General features: G+C 39.5%; 1 protein-coding gene across 1 annotated transcript in view; it reads right to left on the bottom strand.

Moving 5' to 3' along the window:
• Positions 1–18,137, bottom strand: part of LOC144688872 (protein unc-13 homolog A-like) — a 425,192-nt gene that overhangs the window by 6,428 nt on the left and 400,627 nt on the right. Inside the window, exons 41-42 of the mRNA XM_078555875.1 lie at positions 14,636–14,728; positions 3,089–3,248 (exon numbers count right to left, since the gene is read on the bottom strand). Coding sequence (XP_078412001.1) covers positions 3,089–3,248; positions 14,636–14,728 — 253 coding nt within the window. The remainder of the gene's footprint in view (positions 1–3,088; positions 3,249–14,635; positions 14,729–18,137) is intronic.

Here is an 18,137-nt window from a genome sequence, read left to right as displayed (position 1 = left end):
TAGAACAGCTTGGCTATGGACATGGTTAGCTCTGGAGCACAAGTCTTCAGTACTATTGCTGGGATATTATCAGGGTTTTTACAGTATTCAGTGCCTTCAGTAGATAGCATGTGGAGTATATAGAATTGGCTGAAGACTGGCATCCATGATCCTGAGGACCTTAGGAGGACACAGATTAATCATCTATTCAACACTTCTGGCTAAAGATGTTTGCAAACCCTTGTCTCTTGCTCTGATGCGCTGGGCGCCCCCATCATTGAGGATGGGGATATTTGTGGAGTCCTCCAGCTAGTTGTTTAATTGTTCACCACCATTCGTGACTGGATGTGGCAGGACTGCAGAGCTTGGATCTGAACTGTTGGTTGTAGGATCGCTTAGCTCTGTCTATCGCATGTCGCTTTCGTTTGGCATGCAAGCATTCCTGTATTGTAGCTTCACAGATTTGTCATCTCATTTAGGTAAGCCCCCTGCATTCTTCTTCAGCATGGATTGAGAATTGTTTAATGGACAGAAAGCAACGTGAATAAATGGATCATTTTCAGGTTGGCAGGCTGTAACTAGAGGGATATTGCAAGAATCAATTCTTGGATCTCAGCTATTTAAATCCATATAATTGAATAAGATGAGGGAACCGAGTATAATCTATTGAAATTTGCAGATGATACAAAGGTGTGAAAGTAAGCTGTAAGAAGGATGCAGAGCAGCTGAAAAATGACTCACAGGTTAAGTGTGTGGACAGGAATCTGATGAAATGCATGGAGAAATGCAAAGTTATCCACTTTGGCAGGAAAATAGAAAATCTTAACTTTTTACATTAAGACTGGGGAATATTGGTATTTGGAACGATCTGGGTGTCTTGAAAATGAATCACAAAGTTAACATGCAGATACAGCAAGCAATCAGGAAAGTAAATGGTATTTTAGCCGTCAACCTTATTGCAATTCCATAGGGCTTTGGTAAGACCATTGTGTGCAGTTTTGGTCCTCTTACCCAAGGAGAGACATGAACCTGGGAAATGGGGGTGGAGTCTTTACAGAAAGCAGAATAGGGAAAAAAACAATAAATCAGTTAGCTGGAAGAAGCAGTGGGCCTGATGTGTGAAGTTCAGCAAGGGCAGGGAAGTGTTAGAGAAATGGAAGTGCAAATTTGAATTGAGGTTAATAAATTTTTCCCAGTCAGAACAAGGGCATGAAGCAGTGCCAACAGTTGTAAATCTAATGGAGGAAGAGGTGGTGGCGTGGGTAGGCTGAACAGTACTGGAAATGAATGTTTCACGTATCATGCTAAAGGATGTGCATAGCTGAGACTGATGTAATCTCCCATATTGAGGCCTTTTATCTGGAGTAAGTAGAGGTAAATGAGAAGTTTTTTTCAAAGGTAAGAACAAATTCAGTAAAAGCAATAAGGAAAGAGGCATTATGAATGGAGAAATATCCCGGATGACAAGAGAAGAGTCAGAAGTGGATCATGCTGAACTAATCTGACCACTGTTTAAGGGAAGATGCTTCTGGAGAGAGATGGATATGCAGAGGCACTGTATGCCCATGGTGAAAATGAGATGATGGGGGCTGTAGAAAGTGGTAGAGGGCATCAGAGGAGTCCTGGAATTGGGGAAAGGATAGAATCTAGATAAGTCCAGAGGGAGAGGAACAGACTGAAATTGTAAGCAAATAGGTTCAAGGCAGCGGTTGGGAGAGGGAGAAGCTCTCCAGAAAAGATTAAATTGGTAACAGCCGGAGAAATTCTGATTCTTTATTCAGGACTAGGGTCATGAAAGGGGCCATCAGATAGTTTGTGTTCAGCTTCAGCCAGAGGTCCTCCTGCCTTACAACAGCACCTTGGTTGTCGGCAGTTTTGATTATAACAAGATGGGGAATGGGAGAGCAGAAAGTTGCAATTTTGGATTGGAACATGGGGGCTGCTTTTGTGACAGCTAACTCTTGAGATGGGACAAGGCCAAGAGTAGGGATGCAGGAAGATTAGAGAGGGTAAATAATTGAGGACCAAAGCAAAATGATATTAACATGATAGAGCGCAAAAAAAAAATAGAATTAAGCATCAGTAAAATGTGAGGTGATACATTTTGGTATTTAAAAGTAATTAACCTAATGTGATGTTGAAGAGTAGAGGGATTTGTGGTTCAGGCTTACAAAACATTAAAATCAGCACTTTAGTGCTAAAATATTAATGGAATACCAGCTTTAATGGCAAGAGATAAAGAATTTAAAAGCTGCAATGCAATGATAAATCTATATAAAACCTCATTAAGACCACAGTTGAAGATGTACTTGCAGTTTTAGGATTAGGAAGGATGTTGGCACAATAGAGAAAGTGAGTGCAGAGTCAATCGGAATATTGTCAGGTATGAAGAAATAAAGATACAGTTCTTACAAAATTGGGCCTGTTGTTTTTAGAACCAAGGAGATTATGGGGTGATTTGATAAAGGTGTTTAAAATTATATAGAGATGGAACAGCAAACAAAGAAACAGACACTTTTTAGCGTTTGAGGGGGTGTAGAATGAAGGGACATGCTATAAGGCTAATTGTAAAAGATTTAAGACAGGGCAGGAGAAACCTATTTCCACAGGGAAGGTTGTGAGGCTGTGGACTAATGTAGTGCCTGAAGCAGAGACCATGCCAACCTTTTAGGAAGAGGTTAGATAGGTGAATGAAGGGCATAGGAATAAAATTGGCATGAGATTAGGACTATTGCTCGTATGAAGGACAAACACCGACATGGATCGATGGGGCCAAAGGCTTGTTTGTGCATTGATCTGTAAGTGTTATGTATGTGTCCCTTAAAATTGCCCAGTGGTGAAATTTACTGCTCTCATGACCAATGAGTTCCCTATTTTGGTTAAAAAGTTCACCTGAAAGATGCAAGTGATTGTACAACTGGGATAATCCCAGAAAATTAGAACATTACCACTGGGCTGCTACTTAACCATTTTGAAATGACATACAGCAGTACACACAAAAATTGGCACCACTGACTTTCTGCCTCAGGTGGTGGACTGTTGTTGCACTAACTAAATCAACAAGTTATGAAGTAAGCATTTTATAAATAGAGATCAAAAAGATACATACAATTGAAAAGTTTCGTTGAATTTTGGAGCCCAGCTATTGTTTTTGGATTTGGTGGCAAACCTCCTCTTCTTGTCACTAAGATGAGGCCCAATCATATTAACTTCAACAAATGGACGGAAGATACCAGTTGTTTGCCACTTTAGATCATTGGCAGCCACAACTACAAAGAAAGGGAAAGAAAACCATCAGAGACTTAATTGTAGATTTAAATACAGTTTCTTTGTGCTCCAATTTTGGAGGATTAACATGCAATTTCGATCCAGAGGTCACGGCTCTGCCACAATACAGGATTCTATTCCTAGTCCATGGTGTAACTACATCAAGAATGCAATTATATCTAATGATGCAGCAGATTACTTAATTCATTTATTATCACAAATATAGAGCAGCATTATTTCTGAACTATGGAAGTGTACATTCTATACCCCTAAATTTGGTTTAAAAATCAACTGGAAAAATGTGCTATATTGATTTTTAAAAATTATTTCTAATGAGCGTGGAGCGTGCTCGTGGCTGCCTTGGACATTAATTGGATATTCATGAATAGCTGTTTAAAATGTACACTTAAGCCGCAGTACAAAATGTATAGTACATAAGTTATAAAAACAAAAAAATGCTGGAAATATTCTGCAGGTCAGGCAGTATCTGTGGAGAGAGAAACAGTTCATGTTTTAGGTTGATGACCTTTCACTAAAACTGAGGGGAAAAGTTAGGGATGCAATAGGTCACCCCTTGCTCAAAACCCATCACATCTCTAACTTTTCCCAGTTCTGATGAAAGGTAATCGACCTGAAACGTTAACTGTTTATCTCTCTGCAAATGCTGCCTGACCTGTCGTGTTTACAGCATTTTCTGTTACTGCAGATGCTGGAATTCTGAAATATTCTGTTTTTCTAATGAGTACAAGTTACTTTGGCTTTCAGCAAGTCAGCGTTCCCATGGCCTAAATACGAGTGAGGCAAAAGGGAAGGAGGAACTTAAAACACTCACAATCACTAAGGAAATGGTACTGGGAAAACTATTAGAATTAAAGATTGACAAGTCCCCTGGAAGTGATGGCTTTCATCCTAATGTCTTAAAAGAAGTGGCTGCAGAGATAGTAGATGCATCTTCTTAAATTCCCTAGATTCTGGAAAGGTCCCAGTGGATTGGAAAATTGAAAATATAACACCTCCATTCAAGAAGAGAGGGATGCAGAAAGCAGGATACTAGGCCAGTTAGCCTAATGTCTGTCATAGAGAAAATGCTAGAATCCATTATTAAGGAGGCAAGAGAAGGACATTAAAAAAAAAATCATAATACAATCAGGCAGAGTCAACATGGTTTTATGAAAGAGAAATCATGCTAGCGTAATTTATTAGATTTCTTTGAGGAAATAACAGACAAGGTGTATAAAGGGGAACCTGTAGATGTGGTATATGTGGATTTCCAAAATGCATTCAACAAGGTGCCATATCAAAGGTTACTAATTAAATTAAGAGCTCATGGTGTAGGGGTAACATATTAGCATGGATAGAGGATTGGTTCGCTAACAGGAAACAGTAGGGATAAATGGATTATTTTCAGGTTGGCAAGCTGTTATTAGTGGAGTGCCACAGGGATCAGTGCTGCAGCCTCAACTATTTACAATCTATATCAATGACTTGGGTGGGGGTGCTGAAGGTATAGTAGCTAAATTTGCTGATGACACAAAGATAGGTAGGAAAGAAAGTTGTCAAGAGGACATAGCCTAAGTCCCTCTGTAGACTTTGAGTGGGAAAAAAAATGGCAGATGGAGTATAATGTAAACTTGTCTACTTTGGCAGGAAGAACAGGAAAGAAGAACAAAAAAGCAGTATATTGAATGGAAAGAGACTGCAAAACTCTACTGTATGGGGGATCTGGGTGTCCTGGTACATAATCACAAAAAGTTGATATTTAGGTGCAGAAAGTGATTAGGAAGGCAAACTAAATGCTGATGATTATTGCAAGGAGAATCAAGCATAAAAGTAAGAAAGTTATCCTACAGTTTGTGAAGATGGATGTTATTTCTTTTAATATTTTTGGGAATATGGTGGTATTCTGTAAAGAAGGTTGTGTGTGTGTGTGCATGTAATTAAACTGGAGGGGGGGTAGGTTAGTAAAGACAGGTTGTCTGTGGAAACAGACAGATGAAAGGTAAAGGAGCTAGATGCATGCATTTGTAATGAGAGGCTATGGTGAAGTTGAAAATGAGTGAATTGGTTGGGTTTTAAAATTTGCATTAGGTGATAGGTAAGGACTTGATTTTTCAACTGTTAAATTTCAAAGGGAGTTTAGAAGTGACAAGGGACTTTTACAACTTACAAAGGTTTCATAAGCAAAGAAGGGAAGGTTATTAAATATTATTTTACCCAAAAGTGGAGGCAATGGGAAAACATGAAAGATTTTTATATTTTGGAAAAATTGAGTTCAAAGAGGTGCTTGGAACAATGAGTCAAAGATCAAAGTGGAAAAGGATATTTAAGGAAAGATGTTTAGTTGAGTTGTGTTGGCTATGTGGGGGAGATGTCCCGAGCCAGCTCTGTGCTGAGAAAGGCTGTGAATTTAAAGCAGCCTTCCAGTTTCAAGCCAGAAAAGACTTTGTTTTCAGAAGGCAGTCTGTGTCAGAACTTCCTTCGGTTTTCATCAGCAGAGCGCAAGAGAGTGAGAAGTCATGTGGTATACTCTAAAGTAGCAGCAGCTTTTGCCTTGAGTACTATTACTGGATTTTTATGGTTAAAATCTATAGGGAAGCTGTTGCCAAGTAGTTTACTTGTGTGTTCTGACCAAGTGGTTTTTTTTGTAAGACTGTTCTAACTGTGTAATTTTAATCTTGTGTGTTTGTTTTTTAAATCAAGATTTTAATTTTAAAACCCTATAAGTGCTACTAGGATTTTGGGATCAGTAGTTTTCCCCTCGTTTTCAAAATACAGAAAAAAGTTATGATCAGTTAGACTAGTTCCCCTGTGGGATTTGACTTACTCAGCAAATAACATCGGCTATGGTTGTAACAAGTTGTACAGGACATTGGTGACGCCACATCTGGAGTAGTTGGTGCAGTTTTGGTCTCCTTACTTAAAAAATGATATAATTACATTACAAGCAGTTCAGAGGAGGTTCACTCGATTGATTCCTGGGATGAAGGGGTTATCTTTATGAGGAAAAATTGAGCAGGTTGGGCCTATACCCACTGGAGTTTAGAAGAATGAGAGATGATCGTATTGAAACATATAAGATCCTGAGGGGACTTGACAGGGTGGATACTGAGGATTTTTCTCCTGTGGAGGAGTCTAGAACCAGGAAACACAGCTTAAAAATTAAGGGTCTACCATTCAAGACTGGGCTAAGGACAATTTTCAATTTTTTTTTGAGGGTCATCAGTCCATGGAATTCTCTTCCCAAGAAAGCAGTGGAGGCTGGGTCACTGAATATGTTCAAGATTGAGTTAGATTTTTGATCAGTAAGGGAGTAGAAAGTTATGTAGGGTGGGCGGCAGCAGACAGACAGGAAAGTGGTGTTGAGGCCACATTCAGATGAGCCATGATCTTATCAAATGGCAAAGTGGGCTTGAGGGGCTGAATGGTCTGATCCTGCTCATAATTCTTTCATGCCCATTAAGAACCTAAGAAATGTCACGAATGAGAAAAGTCCATTGACTTATGAAATGCTATCCTCTTCAACTTTGCTATCATTTGTACCTTTATTTAAAATAACCCAACGTTGTAAAGACCAAATTTCTCCAGTCTTTCTCAGCTCATTCCTTTAAGACATATAATGAGTCTTTTTGCTGGTTTCTGTGCAAGTATATATTTTTGTTTTATTGTAAACTGGATTAGGCAAATTCTTAATTAATCGTAATTTGCATCCAAATTGAATTTTCCATATTAAAATGATGGCTACTATTTGGTCCATTTTACCTACGCCAGCTCTTGGAATCCAATACTGTCTGCATGGATATTCATTATTGTGTCTCAAATATTCTTGGTTTAAGGATGCCTTTTCAAATGGATTAGTGAAAATGGACTCCTCAACTAAATTATATAATGCTCATAAGATGAATGTCCAGCAGGTAAAGAATGTTTAACTAATGCTTTCAGAAAACAGGTATTTACTTAGAAATATCAGTTAGATGGGTGTGCCTGTTTCTCACTGCAGTCTGTCTATTCTTGGCAGGAGCATGAAGAGGAGGAGCCCAGGGAGAGCAGAACATTGAGAAAGTACCAAGGGAGCAGGGGGAAGAGCAGGAGATTAGGGAAACACACCACAGTGAGAGCAGAAGTGTGTGGAGGAGAGGGTAGCAGTGAGGCGAGGTGAGGACCAAAGCACACCCCTGACCACTGTTTACTTGCTTACTCTTGAACATGGCACCCTGGGATGCCAATCATGTCACCACCTGTGAACCACTGTCCTCTGTTGCTATGTGGTTTAACACACTTATGAAGATGTTATATATTAACTTATAATGTCACTGGCTGGACTGTTGGGGAACGAAACCATTAACACTCAACTAATTATTACCATCTAAACTCCTTAACAAGCTAAGTACGCCATTTTGGTATGTATAAAAAGGGAAAACTTGAGACGAGGAACCTGTAGGGGTTTTATATGCCAGAATAAAACTCTGAAAAAGTTAGTCTTGGTCTTAGCTTTATTGTCAAGCAGCTATTGGAACTCTAACAGTGGTAGCAGAGGATGGTTGCTGCTTGTAAGTAAAAGATTAGAAACTAAACTTTCTTCAGACAAAAGACTATTTGGAATCAACTTTGAGAAGAGTGGTTTGGAGTCACTCAAACAAAAATGGCTGAATCAAAATGTAGAGTGTTGTGGTAAGATTACCCACCGATTTGTTTTCTGAGTGTCAACCATATGAACAATGGAAGAATGAAGTAACCATGTCCACATGGCTACTATATCCTTGCCGAAGGAAAAACAGGGAATGACCTTGGCACTTTGCATCTTATTTTGCTTTCAAACAGTAGAGAAAGTATTTTCAGAGTTGGAGCCTGAGCATTTGGATACGGATGAAGGTTTGGAGAAACTACAGATTTTATGGATAAGATTTATCAAAAGGATGACTTAAGTGCCTATGAGGCATGGTCAGATTTTGACAAAATCAAAGTTGGAGGATAGTTCCATAGAAGATTACATAATAGAACTCAGTAGACTATATGCAAGATTGGGGAATTTCTAGATAGATTTTTTGCAATCAGTGCTGGTACTTAAGTTACTAGACTGTGCCAAAGTATCGAGTATGGGCACACTTCTAGGGCTGAATTTTGCCGTCGGCGAGCAGGGGGTGGGGCCCGCTTGCTGATGCGCAAAATGACGCAGGATGACGATGGGGGGGAACCCCTGACGTCACCGCGCCCCATTTAAATTTTCAGGAAGGCGGGGGCACAGCAAAATCTGCTGCGGGCCCGCTGACCTGTCAATGGCCAATTGAGGCCATTGACAGGATCATTAAAACAATTAAAGGACCTGCCCGTCCAACCTTAAGGTCGGCGGGTCGGCCAGGAGCCCCGGCGGCAAATAGAAAAAACATGAAACCTCATCCACCGGTGGGATGAGGTTTCATGTAGGGATTTAAAAAGTTGAATAAAGTTTTAATGAAATTTATTAACATGTCCCATCTCGTGTGACATTGTCACATGAGGGGGACATGTTAAGGGTTGTTTTTCTCTATTTTTAATGTTTATATAGCTGTCAGCGATCTCCCTGAGCAGCACTTAGCCTCAGGGAGATGGGCGCTCTTTCGTGCGCATGCGTGAAAGAGCGCACTCTCGCTTTTGGGGAATACCCCCGCCCGCACAGGGAGCGCATAGCGCTTCCCGCCGGGTGTCACGCTGGGCGGGCCTTAATTGGCCCGCCCACTTAAAATGGCGGCGGGGCCCACTTCTCCAGCGGGGATCAGCTCCCCGCCCGCCGGAGATTGGGTTAGGCCCACCCACCCAGTAGACAGAAAATTCTGCCCCTAGTTTTGACGGGAGTTAAATTTTTGGAAAGACGCACTGTTAGAACAGATGTCAGAAGCTCTTTTTCAAAAAAAAATCCTCTGAAAACATTCCTTTCTGGCGCAAATAGGTCATTCAGTGGTAAGACAGAAAAATGGAGGATACAATGGTAACGGGATGGCGAGATCGTCTCGAAACAGGATGCAGGCATCAGTACGGAAGGAGATTTGTAACTAGATTTGTAACTAGAAACAATGAGGACAGAAACACCTTTGACTATTATGGTAGGAGAAGCGAATTGGGAAATTATAACAAAAGAATGAACCCCAGAAATGCCCAGGGTGTGGTCAATCAGTGTTTTAGATGTAATTCAAAATACCATTATGCAATGAACTGTCCTAAACGATATAAGTGTTCGAAATTAAACGTGAGACTGAAGACTTGGAAGAAGAAAATGGAGATATTGACCAAAGAGAGGGCATTGCATCAGTTATAAGAAGTTTCAGTCTGGTGATGATTGTCTTGGTTCATGAGTCCTTCAATTGTGCGGCGTTAGATAGCGGATGTACATCTACAATCAATGGAATAGACTGATTAAAATGCTACCTGGACTCCTTAAATGACAAGGACTGGAATAAGGTTAAGAAATTTGAGAGTTTCACCAGTTTTAGATTTAGAGATGATTGTACCCTAAAATCATTGAAAAGGGTAATGATTCCCTGTAAGATAGCTGGAGTTTAATCATTTCATCAGTATGGATACAGTGTCTAGTGAAAGACTTACTGCTGAGCAGACCATCGATGAAGAAAGTGCAAATGAAGCTAGACATGGAAAATGACAAGGCCATTGTACTTGGAAAGCCTGTGGATTTGCAATTTACACAATCTGGACACTATTCTATTCCTTTAGTGAAACATAACTTTCCTACTAAGGAAATTAAAGTGCAATTAGCATCATGGGATAGGAATTTCAAAGGCAAAAAGCTAATTGTGTTAAAATTGCATTGGCAGTTTGTTCACCCTTCTTCGGTATGGAGAGTACAGTAAACTTATTGAGGAAATAAGAGGTGATATACGTAAGAAATACAGAACAACACTCTCGTGGCCCACAGTGAGTCGACCCTTAGTGAAGGATTTCAATGAAGTTGTGGTGATGGATTTAAAGGTGTGGAATAAAGAAAAGAACATTTTTTATTTTGCATGTCATAGATTTGGCCATAAGGTTTAGCCAGTTAACAATTACACAGTAAAGAAAAGGAAATAATTGTGAATCAGGTAATGAAAAAGTAGACAGGCACTGGATTAGGACCACTGGCAAAATTCCTCACTGATAATGGGGTGGAATTTGCTAACAATGCATTTCAGGATATGTGTAAAAAAAATGAATATAATAGTTATGAATACAGCAGCAGAGAGCCCTTTTAGTAATGGAGTGTGTGAAAGAAAGCTGATAGATTAGGTGCTTCGTAAAATTTTTGGCAGATAGACCAAGCTGTAAATTAGCATCTGCTCTTGAAAGGGCTGTCCCTGCCAAGCATTCACTGCAGATGGCTGGGGGCAATAGTCTATATCAATTGGTTTTGGCAGAAATCCAAAAATTCCTTCAGTCCTGAGTGATCATCCCCCAGCTTGGGAAGGAACTATGATTAGCTCTACGTTTTCTGAGCATTTAAATGCACTACACACAGGTAGAAGAGCTTTCCTTAAAGCCGAAGCTTCAGAAGAATTCAGCGAGCTCTATGACCATCGGAAACTATTTTCAATCAGGGAGACGTGGTATACTATAAAAGAGAAGGACTTAATGAGTGGAAGGCCATGGAGAAGTTATAGGTAAAGATGGTTAAAATAGTCATTCTACAGCATGGGAACCAGACTACTTGGATACACTCATCAAAGTTACATGGTGTGGATTACAAATATGTGGGTCCGGAAGGGTTATAGGAAGGGACGAGGAACCATGTGCTTCTCATACCAACATGTGAAAATGTTGCATGATTGTGAGGACAAGGTTTCTGAGGTTGACAGGGTATCTAAAGATGGACACAATAATTCGGATGAATACGATGAGGCTACTTGTCCCAGAGGACAACTGCCAAAAGCTGCCACTAAAGTTATATACTTGCCAGAAGAGGCCAGCCAATGGAGGAATGCAGCGATTGTAGGTAGCGCAGGGAAGGCCACTGGAAAATATAAAACTTGTTAAATGTACGAGAGAAAGGGCAGGAGGTTAGGCTTATGGATTGGGAACATGATGTACAAAAATGGAAGGCACAGAAACGTAGTGTCAGTTCAGACAGTGGGTCTGGAAGCAAACATCTCTCTGGGAAGAGATTGCAAACTATTGAAAGGCCATCTATAAATAGGAGAGGGAGATCAGCCAGTAACAGTCTGGAGTAGGATAGAAGGCAGGATAGAGGACGTAGCTTAACAAGGTCAGGGAATATGGCACCGACTAGTAATACTACAAGGAGCAGAAGCCCATATGATTGAGAAGTATTAGTAGCTTCAACGAAATTTAGACTATAATTTAATAAAGGATGCCAAATAGTAAGAACTACATAGTTAGAAAGAATCTGGGGTATCCACAGAGGTGCCAGATAGGGGAACAACCAGCTCTGTCTCATAGATGGATATGCACGGAAAAGGTGCTTCCTGATGGGACTTATAAAACTAAAGCCAGGCTATTGGCATGAGGGTGAAGAAAAACTGGGTGATCAGGATATGAGAGTAGATTCACCTACAGCAGGAAAAGTTATTCTGAAGATCATCTTGGCTCTGTTAGCTACAAATTCTTGGATGCAAATCAGTTGATATTAAAGCTGCTTTTTTGCAGGGACACCAACTTCAAAGGCAAGTTTTTCTCCATCCACCAAAAGGCACCAAATGCAGAAGGGACACTGGAAGTTAGCATTTCTCAGTGAAGTCAGTTTTTAAAGTTGGGCCATCTTCAGTTGAAAGCAGATCCTGCAATATTTTACTGGGACCATATTGGGGCGGTAGTAGCAAATTTGAAACAGTTGTCATTAATAGGCTCAGAATGGAATTTAGGATTGGAAGTCAGGCTTCTGGTGCATTTAAATACATTGGATTAGAAACCACGCAGGTTGGAGCACACATTACTTTACATCAGCAATCCTGAAAAAAAAGTCAATCCCATTGTAATTAGTCGTGGTAGGGCCTTCCAGAAAGATACAGCGGCTTCTAAAATGGCAAAAGAGGAACTCAGAAGTCTAATTGGGCAACTCAATTGACTAGGCAAATGAATAAGGCCAGACCGTTAGTGGTGATGTTTTAGAATTGAGCACTAAAACGAATGATCCCAAGGTTGAAGAAATTATTTGAGCAAACGAAACATTGAGCGAATTAAAAATGGAGCATTGTGTTTTGAAATTCCCATCTTTGGGTGATGCTGGAAAAATGAAACTGTTTTAGTGACGCATTTTATGCAAATTCTACGTGTTGGGTTTTTGAGTGCAGGAGGATTTATAATATTTCTCATGGGGGAAAAGGTAAATGTTGCCCTTTGGCTTGGGAAGCTAAAAAGATACAAAGAGCTGTAAATGGTACATTTGCAGTGGAGGCTTTTGCTCTTGTTGAAGCAGTGGATATGGCATTCATTATATCAAAGATGCTGGCAGAAATTTTAAATAGAAAACGGTATTCCGGAATGGTACCTATCGAATGTCATAGACAATAAGTCCCTTTGGGAAAATTCACCCCACGAAGTGCATTAACAAAAAGCGATTGCGATTTGACATTGCAAACTTGAAACATATGCTAGGGAATAAAGAGGTTGTTGAAATCAAATGGATTGATAGCAACTACCAATTTTCTGATTGCTTCACGAAGAGGAGCGAGCTCCAAAAAGTTATTGGAGATTCTCGAAGAGGGTCGAATTTTCTGTTGGGAAGACAAAAATTATCTTTTTTCTGTGTGGACATTTCTACACGTTTTTTTTCTAAGATGGGGGAATAAGGGTGATTTATTGAATGAAAAATATATATTGATGTTTGTGTTAGGGAAAAATTCTTTTTTTTTTAAACGTATACTTTAGGGTTACTTTCTTCATAAGAAGAGGGGAATCTGATGTGGAAGGAAACAGTTAACTCACAAGGAGTTTAAATGTAATTATTAGCTACCAAATAGGGTACTTTAGCTTGTTATGTATAAAAAGGGAAAACAGGTGAGACAAGGAGCCTGTAGGGTTTTATGCACCAGAATAAAACTCTGTTTGAAGAAGTCGGCCTTGGTCTTTATCTTTATTGTCAAGCAGCTATTGGAAATCTAACGTGGACCTATGTCACTTTATAATGTCACCAGCTGGACTATGTATTGAGCTTTTTGAAAAGAACATTTTTGCTAAGCAAAGAACGTTGGCTTACAGCACCTACTATGTTGCATTTGTGAAGGACACAAGTTGCTTTTTATGGAGAGTCTATGGAACTCTCGGAGAAGTCACGTGATCCAGCTCCTGGGTGAAAGGATACTGGATTTAGAATAATCAGACTGCCACAGGGACAACAACCTTACCCCATCTCTCTCTCTCTTCTGAAGTCTCTCTCATCAAAGCTGAGCTGCTTGTGATTTGAAGAACCCATCAGAAGACCTAATTGCTGCAAACCGAGTTACTAAAGGAGAATTCTGAATCAACCAGCCACCACTGCAGACCTACTGCTCCACTGTGGAAAGGGACCTTTCAGCTGCAAACAAGCCTCTGGACAATCCATGATTTAATTTTCACTGACTATATTTGTGATGTAGCGAAGTTTTTAAAATCTGATACTCTGCATGTGTGTGTGTGTGTGTGTTGCATTAGTGGGTAGTTGGACATGTTTGTACATTTTTCAACCTTTTGTTCATTTCTGCTATACACAGTTAAATATATATCACATTAGCAATATCACCTCCCTTTTAAATTCCGGAGTGGGACAAAGAGAAGTCAGTTCACCCCCTGTTAACCTGGTCATAACAACACAAAACCTCAACTTTAAAAGTGGGACAAATACTTCTGTCTCTTTATTACGCTGCTTATTTCCTTGCTACTTGTTATTCATTTAGTCAAAATACTTTTTTTCTAGGCCATGAGAAATACTTTTCCCGCATAAAGTTAACCAAGACATCTCGGTTCTTGTGCAAACCCAATGTCATAATTACAGCGACCTCAACACAGGGAGGGAGCAGATGGGCTATTTATGATTTTCCAGATGTAATTTTGCCAAAAGATATTTTGTAGATCTAAATAGATGAACAAACTTCTGCTCATAATGCAAAACACCAGAAGTTAAATTTCTGCAATCTAGATTTTTTTTTTACAGTGCAAAGTCTGGCAAGTATTGTTGAACAGAATGTATAACATAATCAACATTTATTATACAGTATTGGCACATTTGATTAGTCTCCAAGAATATCTTCATTCTAAAGGCAACTCCCACAGCATTTGCAATATACATTTATACAAATTTCAACTGCTAAAAAATTAGCAATTGGGCTGTTACACCTTTAAGATGCTCAGAGGATGCAATTTTTAACTGTATATTTATATAATTCCATGAATGTTAAAAAGAAAATTAGAGCTTGGGTGATTCATTCTAACTAACCTTTAACTGTGATTTTGTGCTCTCCAGTTCCTGGATGTGTGAAAAGCTCTACATGGACAGACACTTCACCTACTGGATCATCCACACCAGAACCTATGAAATAGCAGATTTAAAATTTTAAATATCACTTAATGATGATAATCAACTGTATATGCAGCATTCAATGCAAGACTCACTGTGTGCGAAGTGAGCCCCGGTGAAAGGGCTTAAATTAGTAACTGGGACAGCCCAATGAGCCACATGCTTAAACTCATCCAATTGAAATACCTTTCCTCTCCAGTTGTCCCAGTGCAAGCAAAATTTCAGCCATCATCAATGCCACTGGTTGTGCTCTGGTGCGTTTGATGCAATTACAAATAACAGACACCAGCCTACATTCGAATCTGCATGGCAAATGTAATTCAGTTTGCTGGGAGTCAAATTGCAATTAAAATACTTTTAGTTAGACAATAAACGCAAGTTGGGCTTAATGGTCGAAACCAGTAATTTTGTAGAACATGCAGGAGCTTCTGCTCTCCAACAGATATATTCAAAACATGATTTCTTTTTCTCTCCTTGCAAACTGAATATATTATTTCAGAGGCAATTCCATTTCAGGGTCTTGCAAAAACCTTTCCTTTTACCCAAATTCAAAAGCCCTCCATAATTACAACTGTAACAAGCAACCCCACTACGCTGTGTTTGATTTTCTGTAGGAAGCTGCATGCTACAAAAACATGCACAAAAACTGCTCAATTTTGGTGTGTAGTACTAGATTCTTGAAAGTCCCACTTGGACATCAAGTGAACAGTTGTTTCAAGCCCAGGCATTCTAATGCTGCCATTAATGGCAACATTCTGCTCGAACGTACCCTTTTCAGGATAAACCTCCTCGCTATGGGTAAACCTAATACCCTTCCCACCATGCACTGAGTTGTGAAATCAAAGCCAGACGGCAGGCAAAAATGAAAGGAAGAAGAAATTGAAGTGAGAATACACATAGTAGACAGACAGAGCAGTTAACCTGCAAACATCTTTAGACAAACTAAGATCAGAGAAAACAGTTCAGACACTCATAGGATACTACCATTTTCAGTCAAAGGTCTGTAAAGATCAAATGACAATGTTGAGAACTATTTCACATTTTTGTTGCCTTGTTTTAAGTCACTATTATTGATTTGTTCATGTGGCGTGTTAGACGTATTATTAATAGAATGTTGCAACCAAGCATTCTTTTCGTATTGTTATGGACATTCATAAGACTCAACAAATTAATAGATCACCTGTTCTCCAAATGTATTCAATTAAATAGGTATTTTATCCAGAATCACGTCATAATCCCACAAAAATGGGGAGACTGATATGTTACATAATACTTTCAAAATAAGATTTAGGGGCAGCATTTTCCGGTTGGCGAGCAGGGGTGGGGTCTGCTCGCTGACATGTAAAATGACATGGGGTGATGTCGGGTGTGTGTCCTGACATCACCCCGCGTCATTTAGATTTTCAGTTCGGCGGGTATGCAGCTGAGTCGGCTGTGCGCCCACTGACCTGTCAATGGCCTATTGAGGCCAATAAAAAAGTAATTAAAATGATTAATGGACCTGCCCGTCCAACCTTAAGGCTGGCGGGCAGGCGAAGAGCCCAGGTGGCCTTCCGAAAAAGCATGAAACCTCATCCACGGGCGGGATGAGGTTTCATGAGGGGTTTAAAATGTTTGGAAAATTTTTAAATGAAAGTGATGAACATATCCCAGCTCATGTGACAGTGTCACATGTGGGGACATGTCAGGAAAATTTTTTCTTACCTTTTAATAAATTTTTTAAAAGTTCAACTGATCTCCCTGAGGCAGCACTTTGCCTCAGGTAGATCTGTGTGCTCTTCCACGCGAAAGAGTGCACAGACCTGCTTGGAATCCCCACCACCGCACAGGAAGTGCACAGCATTTCCGGGCGGACGTCACACTAAGGCCCGCCCACGTAAAATGGCAGCCCGCCCCCAAATGGGGGCGCCGATCGGGAACCTGCCCGCTCACACTCGTGCCCGCTCCTGCATAACCCCCCCCAACAGGGGGCAAATGCTGCCCTAGGAGAAGTTTGGGAACAAAGATTGTGGATAGACTTTCTTAGGTGTTGAAAATGAACACCAATATTTCAGATTATGGGGTAATTCAATAAATATTTTCCAGTATATCAAACCATTATGATATCAACTAGAAAACCAACTTCTATGCAAAATGTGTTGAATGATCATTATTATACATACATATTAAACAAAAATCCTCTTGATTATCAACCATCTACAATCCTTGTTTCACTTGGTAAATCTGGGATCATCTTATCTGTATTTAGCCAGGTTTAAGAATATTTTTTAATTACAATTTCTTCAGATTTGAATTAGAAAATTAATTGGGAACTATGAAATTATTGCAAAAATAAAACTTTAAAAGTCAATCTGTTAGTTTTTATTCATAGAACAAATTCTGTTTTCCATATTACCCCCCTTAGCTGATATCTGCAAAAACAAATTCTAACACTAAATTCATTGTAAAATTTCCTTGTAAAGATCAGCTTTTAAACCTTGTCATCTGACCTTTAAACACATTACAATTTAGGACAAAAGAATACATTGTGCATTGAGACATTACAGTATGATTTTGTCACATGTAAACAAATGGCATACTAAGCATCATTATCTCTAATAAAATTTTGCATTACTTTAGTTATGTCCCAACATATTCATCTCAGAAATTAAATAATTAAATGAAATACATACTAGTTACAATCTATGATATTCCCAGTGATCTTAGAGTTTGACTGTAGAGAAATTTCAAAAGTAGGTTTTGATTCAAGACATTGAACAACGTGTAAATTGTGATCACACTCAGCATATATATCAATATTGATATTGAGATGCACTGTACACTATATATAATGTATAGTCGCTACATCTTTCCAAAAAAAAATGCTCATCTTAAATGTTGGGGAAACTTCTAATGATCTGTCCCAAAGTGTCAAAGCCATTAACCTTGTACAATATGGTATGCTGTGTACAAGTATCACTTACATTTCTTATACCTACATCAGCTTCAGATGAGCTGTCAATTTAATGGCAGTTAATGCGGAATCTTGGGCAGCCTTGATGTTTGCAAATTAACAGAACAACAGCGCTATAGAAACTGGCCAAAGTCATTCCACATTTAAATCCAAGAAAGGAATCATTTATCCTATTAATTATCAAAGTCACAAATGGCATCAAAACGATTGTGATCCTAGTAATCCTCATTCTTCTCAACCTGTTGTCTGTTTTTGGTATAGCTGACCACACCATCCTCCTCCAATGCCTCTCCTCCATCATCCAGCAACATGTGACTTCCCTCGTTTGGTTCCATTCCTACCTCTCCAGTTGTTGCCTGAGAATCACATGCTTATCTTCCTGCTTCCATAAGGATCTATCCTTGTCCCTGACTATTTCTCATCTACATCAGCTCAGAATGTACATTAATGACACCCAGGGTGGAATCG

The sequence above is a fragment of the Cetorhinus maximus genome, chromosome 13, assembly GCF_964194155.1.
Source record: "Cetorhinus maximus chromosome 13, sCetMax3.hap1.1, whole genome shotgun sequence".
In the NCBI taxonomy this organism is placed as follows: domain Eukaryota; kingdom Metazoa; phylum Chordata; class Chondrichthyes; order Lamniformes; family Cetorhinidae; genus Cetorhinus; species Cetorhinus maximus.
This window is presented reverse-complemented; position numbering and strand designations above follow the sequence as displayed.